We start from the raw sequence: 7,250 nt of genomic DNA on the forward strand, positions 1-7,250 counted from the left end.
GCAGCTGACACGGAACACCTATACGCTGTTTGCGTTCAGTGGATACTCTCCAAAATGGCGCTACTGCCAAAAGCAGTAAACTGCCAAAAGGGAGGAGACGAATTGTTGAATAAAGTCGTTATTTTTGTTTTCTTTGCGTACAAAAAGTATTTTTTAGCTCGTAGCTTTATAACATTACAGTTGAACCACTGATGTTACATGGACTATTTTACAGATCTCCTTGCTACGTTTCTGTGCCTTGATCATGTAAGGATCCTTGCTGTCTATGGGAGGGCCAGAGAGCTCTCAGATTTAATCAAAAATATCTTCATTTGTGTTCTGTTTGTGTTTTTTGGGTGAACTATCCCTTTAACTATAACTTTTGCCTCAATAAACTCCTAATTTGCTGTTTAATAATAGTTAGTAAGGTAGTTGTTAAGTTTAGGTATTGGGTAGAATATGGTCATGCAGAATATGTGCTTATAAATATTAACGAAACCGACAATGTTAATAATATGCATGCTAATAAACAACTAATTAATAGTGAGAATTGGTCCCTATACTAAACTGTAATAAATTACTGTAATTGTTATCAAATATATGCACTTTTGTTGAGCACTATTTATCTTATCATTTGAACAGATTTATGTACGCTTAATATCACTAATAAACTTGCACTGCATTTGCAACGGACCGTTGTCGCATCACATCAGACCGTGTTGCAACAGCTAAAGGCCTTCTACACTGGGCGTGTCAAAGCGAACTTTCCAAATCCATTCGTCCTGTTGTCAGAAGTAGCGTGTAGAGTATGACAGAAATAGAACATGGGAATCTGTTTATTGTTGCAACTAGTTTACTGCCATGATCCTTCCGCAATAGAGGATAAATATCACTGATCATAACGGTGTCTATCAACGTGATCTCACAGGAAAACAGAAATATTTTACGAGGTGATTTCATATGAATTTGTATGATAGAAAAAAGTAAGCATTAAGGTCCATCCCTAACCATAACATGAGATATTTTGACACTGGGGTTTTAGCAGATTGTATGAAAACCTAATGAGATCGTACAAATTAGTCCGAATTAGCTTTGTTTCTTTGTAATCCGTCCGAATTAGTTTCGCATTTGATGCAATTTAAACAGTGCAGGACATCCCACGTAGACTGGATATAACTTCAAAACTTTGTGCTGAATGGCCACATTTAGATAGATATATATGAGGCCTGAATGTTTTTTTTGTTTTTTTTTTTAATTAATATTATTATCGTGTATATTCCAGAAAAAAAATATGCAGCCACTCAAATAAATCTAAATCTTTTTTTAAATGGTTTATTTGAATCTGAGTGAAGATATTCGCTTTAACAGTGTATTTTTGAAATCCATTCATGCCACTCTGTCAAGTGAAGCACAGCTGAAGTAAATGATTTCTGGCAATGCTTCTCGAAAAAGACTGATCTCTGAATCTACAGACAGTGTATTTTATCGTGTCCGCTCTAAGTTTAGATGTAGTATGTTTTAAAAGAGGTGATGAGGTGCATCTCATGGGAACCTTGAGTTGAAAAGGCAACAAATGTGAACCGATATTATGAAAATTTTCATTCTGTGGATTACAGGGAAGCTTGTAATGCTATAATAATCAGACCTCTGGATCTGCTTGACCGTGTAAACAGATGCCTTTAGTGTCTTGGTCTATCAGATGGCATTTTATTCTAGATTGAAGTAAGCGCAATTTTGGGCAATACTATTCTTTTAAAATTATGAATAAACTGTACTTAAGAAAGATAAACCATTAGTAGAAGAGATTTTGAGACTTTGTTTGTTTGTTTGCAGCCGTTTTATATGCTAAATTTGGTTTTAAATCCTCTCTGCTGCAGGATTGCATAATTATAGGACTGAGAAATTGGACCCAGTGCTGTGTTTTGGGTGTCAGCTAAAAATGCTCCTACATGATACCCTGAAGTCTAACAAGGGATTGCTCCAGACAATTTTTTTTCAGATTTCTGGTTGCTGTCTGAGCACAATGCATGTGCATTGGCCCCAGGAGACTGAGAGGGACTCACACAAGGATAGGCTGTCATGGCGTCTCTCAGGTGTAATTGAAAGTGTTGCATTATGTGTGGGTTTCTCCTGGCCCAAAGTGTTCAGAGTGCATCCATCACTGTTTATTGTGAGAACTCTGCTGTCAGTCACTAAAAAAAGGAACTGCAGGTATGAAGTGATGATGCAGCTCCTTTGTCCTCCAGCTTGTGGAAGCAGATTGTTGTGGTTGCATCAGTATGGACTGGAGAGTAATTGGACGTCACACAGAGCAAGCATTTTGACTATCAGCATGAAATCTGGTCCACAGCATATTCTAATCTGATGTTGCGAAGAAAACAAACACAGTCTGTGTGCTGTTGAGGGAAAAGTAATGTGATATCACAATAATAATTTGTCTTTTTCATCTTTTATTTGCTTTATATCTGTGATAAATAATCTTTGCTTAGGTAAGCACCACCTTTGTGAAAAAGACTGCATTGAATGTGCACTTGTAGTGTACTTCAAATCTTAAAACTGTATTTTTTTTAAACGGCACTTGCAGAAAATGTAGTATTACTGAAATAAATCCCACTTAAGTATATATTTAAAGACAGTTCTCTTTCGTGACTGTTTCTTAACACACTTAAGTAGACTTGAAAGGTGAACTTTGTAATAATGTCAAATTTTTTTTTAAGTTTTATTTTAAAGTACATTTTAATCATTGTTTTAATAATCTCTTTGTCATGCTTTAAAGTACACTTCTTTTGATGTGTTGACTAACATACTAAAGCACATGTCAAGTACTTGATTATAATTTTACCTCTAGTGCGTCATTCAAAGTTCTTAATTTAAATGTACTAAATTGTAAGTTTACTACAAATGTGTAATTACAAATATATTTAAATACATGACATACGAGTTTCAATAGAAATTACATTAAAGTATATTTAAATTTACTATAAATGCTTGTCAGTACATTCTGCAGTGCACTTTAACTATTTATTAAGTGAGTCAAAGAAATCCCTCTAAAGCTCAGCTGATTGCATTTAATAAATTTAAAACTGTAATGCATACAATTAAATGTCAGAAAATATATAAACATAAGTATATTATATCTTTAATAAGCACTCTTTTTAAGTATGATGGTGTACTTCTTTTGTACAAGGGTTTTACTGTTGCTCCTACATTGTTTTAGTGATTTTAATAAACCTCTAACAGTAAATATTAGTCTAAATGTTGGCGAGTAACTCATCCTGCACCATTTTTCCCAATCAGTTGGACTTGCTTACAATAAAATTGGCCCAAAAATAAAAATCACATTGACTAACATTGAAGGAGGGTCCCGAAGCATATCTTGAGACCAGAATATTATAGATCTTTTGGGGTGGGCTTTTTTTTCTTTTTTACTAGGGATGCATCGATCCGATACTCCGTATCGGCTCCGATACTGGCATTTTCTGGCATTTTTCAGACGAGACTGATCCAAATCTGATATTGTGCGTATACTATTGTGTTATGGTTAAGCCCCACGAAAGCAACGTTTTCGTGCACTATATTTCAAGTGTTCTGAAGCCGTTCCACAGTTTAATTTGAGGTACAGATGAATATTTAAAGGGGTCATATGATGCGATTTTAAATTTTTCCTTTCTCTTTGGAGTGTTACAAGCTCTTGGTGCATAAAGAAGATCTGTAAAGTTGCAAAGACTTTCAAAATCCAAAAAGTCTCAAATCCAAAGAGATATTCTTTATAAAAGTTCAGAGTCAGCCACACCTACCTAAAACGGCTCGTTCTAACACGCCCCCACATATCTACATCACTATGTGGGAAGATTTGCATAATGCAGCCCAAATGTTCACGCAAAGAAAGAAGGCGTAACTTTTATTCTCGCTGTAGTATTGTTGCTGCCGCCGCCGCCATGTCGTGAAGACACTGTGTGATTCGTTGTGAAAGCGTAAATACTTTGTTTGGTCTTCCAAAAGAGGACACGACTACAAATCAGTGGTTAAGTTGTATTTACAACACTGTTCCAGAACAGTTCAACCCAAATATTCAGATGTGTGCAGCACATTTTATGGAGGACTGTTTCCTGATCCTGGGAGAGTAGACTACAATGCCGGCTGTTCTGACTCACAAACTGTAAGAACGTTTTTCATATTTAAAGAATTTGCCACTGACGATTCAAACGTGAGTTTTGAGCAGTGTAGAGTAGCGCTTGTTGTTTGTTGTTTCTCCGATCACAAATGCAGACATGGTTTTATGTTTACGTGGCGCGATGCAACGCAACGTGTAAAAAGACAGTGTAAGTCATTATAATCAGTAATTATGTCCTCACTGGATGCAACAAATGCCTCGTTTATAATGGGTTTGAATGTTTTTGTCTCGTCGCTCCGGCCGGGACAGGGCATCACAGTATGGTAAGGGGCGTAACATTTCCGTCACACGCTTGAGGAATTCGGCCAATCACAACACACTGGATAGCTGACCAATCAGAGCACACCTCGCTTTTCAGACCGATGAGCTTTGTAAAAATCCATGCGTTTCAGAAAGGCGGGGCATAGAGGAGAAACAATAATGTACAGTATGTGGAAAATGTCTTTTTAACCTTAAACCGCATAAACACATTTCATTACACCAAATACACAAAATAATGTTCTTTTTAGCAGCATCATATGACCCCTTTAAGTCAAGTTCACATAAACTCTTCTCTCCTCTGCGGCTGTCAGTCATCCTCTATTCAGCGTTCAAACTGTGTCACGTTCGGTTTCAACAGTCAAAATGATGAATCTCTCTCCAAGAGCGCACGATAACTGAGATTTAAAATGGTTAAAAGAACAGGCTCAATCAAATATTGCACAGATTTAATATTCAATTATGTGACGATCAGGTCAACACACAGAAGTATAGAAATTCTACATTGATGTAAAAAAACTGCGCTGGTATCGGATTGGATTGATATCGGCCGATACTCAGAATTTTCTGGATCGGATCGGTTCTGAAAAAATGGTATCGTTGCATCCCTATTCTTTTACTTGGATCTACAACACCTTAAAAACAGCATGACCGTGCCTTGGCAAACCTACAAACCATTTCACACACAACATAGCACAGACAAGCACATATAAGAATCTAGTTTCTTTTATGTTTTCATCTTCACCGAAACTGTGTCTTTCTCTCTCTCTTTCCACAGTTGCGTAGGCTTCCTGAAGACCTGGCTTCCTTTCTGCATCTTGACCAGTGTGATCCTGGCTGTAACTCTGTCTCTAAACCTGCGATGACCCCACGGGGTCACACTCAGGCCAACGGGCTCGCCGCCCATCGGAGACCCGTCACTCCAGCTCCAGCGGGACTCCACTGAATGTCAACTTGAAGTCCAGCTCTTCTGAGCGCAACATCAAACATCAAACGCTAGACCTCTTTGTCGTAGGGTAGAGACAGCAAATACACCATGGCTTCAACGTCTTGTGGTGATGTACGATACGCTATTCTCAAAACCTGTCTTCCAAAGGCATGACTTTGGTGTCTCTTGAGGGTTATGGTGCTCTTTTATCGTTTGGTTAGACTTTGATCTCCAAACTATAACTGCTGTTTAGGAAATATAACACTATCACGTATATATAGTCTTATATTTTAAATATAACTTGAATATGAATTTCTAAATATGCTATGTTCTTTCTGCGAACCAATGCATTGTATATTAAGATACTCTGGAAGATGGATTTCCTTTTAAAATTCTTACTATGAATACGAAAGCTTATTTAAAAGAACACTTTGAATATTTAATTTCATTTAGGAGTACCCTTTTAGTCATTTTATTGGCAAGGCTAACCATTAACATAAATGTAGCTTGGCATGCTTTAAAGTGTAATTGTTTTTATACAAAAATCTAATTGCATATGGAGATTAGCATTCAAAAATGGCTAGTTAATGAATAAGCAAATCTGGTTTGCATTATGTATTGAAAAGCATTCTTTGCACTGCCTGGCCAGCTGTTATTATATTGCATAATTTATTGTTATTGCATTCATTTACTATTGTTATGTTGCATAAACCATTATGAAATTGCATTCTCAAGTAGAATGTGATGCATTTAAAAGTGTAAAATGTATGCTAGGACTTATTTTTATCCATTGGGAATTGATTGAATCAGAAAAAAGCATGCATTACTTCGCAGAACAGACCAGACATGAATGCGAAGGCTTGAAATTTAAGTGACCTTGGTGAATTTAGCCGAAAAGGACAGTTTTTTAGTTTTCTAACATGCACTAATAAATCCTGCTCCGCAAGAGCAGGAATGAAGAAAGTAAATGATGCCTTTAATATATCTTTGTTGTCCTGAGGAACACTTGATTCACATTGCAGGGGTTTTGGATGTTCTGTTTGAAAGCTCTACTCTTTCAATCATGAACTATTAAATTATATATTTAATGCTTCCATTGTTTGTTTGTTATGTTGACTATTGATTTGGTATAATGGCACAATATGCCTAATCTAACAATCATATCACATATAGATGAGAACATGATTTATGTTCCATTATAAGGTCCAGGGTTTGAATAATGCTCATCAAAATGAAGCAGGAACGCTGAAATCTGTCAGGCACACATCCAGGTCATTATTTCACCCCAAAATCAAAAAGAAAAATGGCTAAAGACAATTAAGCCCATTTTATTATCTTTTGCATGTGATATTATTTCATGGCAATTAAGCACATTTCCTACTGTATGAAGTTATTAATTATATTAATATATGATTACATTAATCGTATTTATACATCACTGTAGTATTTGTAGCACTGCTTTATTATTTTTAATGCAGTATTTTTATGGTAACAACAGTTAAAGCTGTATTAAAGTAAGAAAAATGTAATTGCCATGGAATTTTTGCATGCAAAATATATTTTTATTTGCTTCTGATTTGGGTTGTGAATGTGGCCTGTTTTTGTGAGATTCACTTGTACATCTCAATTGCTTAATTGGTGTAGAATTAGAAAGAAAATTGAACCTGGGGTCAAAATGGGCTCTCAAAAACATTACCGTATTTTTATTGCTTGTAAAACTAATGTTTTCGTTCTCGTGAAAATCTGAATGATCCTAATCACATGCTGTATTTTATTTCATTTTTAAACGGAGTATATTTTAGTTTGCTACTGATTTTGGGTGCAAGTGTTTTACTCGTTCGGTGTATAAGCAGAAAGAAAAACTGGGTGAAATCTAACCTTCATTACTGTAATCCAGAGCACAGAAATCCT

General features: G+C 36.0%; 1 protein-coding gene across 1 annotated transcript in view; it reads left to right on the forward strand.

Annotated features, from left to right (window-relative positions):
- LOC107550652 (transmembrane protein 222-like) overlaps positions 1–5,750 on the forward strand; it is a 27,214-nt gene extending 21,464 nt beyond the window's left edge. The window contains exon 6 of the mRNA XM_016231987.1: positions 5,190–5,750. Coding sequence (XP_016087473.1) covers positions 5,190–5,277 — 88 coding nt within the window. The 3' untranslated portion in view covers positions 5,278–5,750. The remainder of the gene's footprint in view (positions 1–5,189) is intronic.
- The last annotated feature ends 1,500 nt before the right edge of the window (positions 5,751–7,250 follow it).

This window comes from Sinocyclocheilus grahami, unplaced genomic scaffold (assembly GCF_001515645.1).
Source record: "Sinocyclocheilus grahami isolate Dianchi unplaced genomic scaffold, SAMN03320097.WGS_v1.1 scaffold404.1, whole genome shotgun sequence".
Classification (NCBI taxonomy): Eukaryota; Metazoa; Chordata; class Actinopteri; order Cypriniformes; family Cyprinidae; genus Sinocyclocheilus; species Sinocyclocheilus grahami.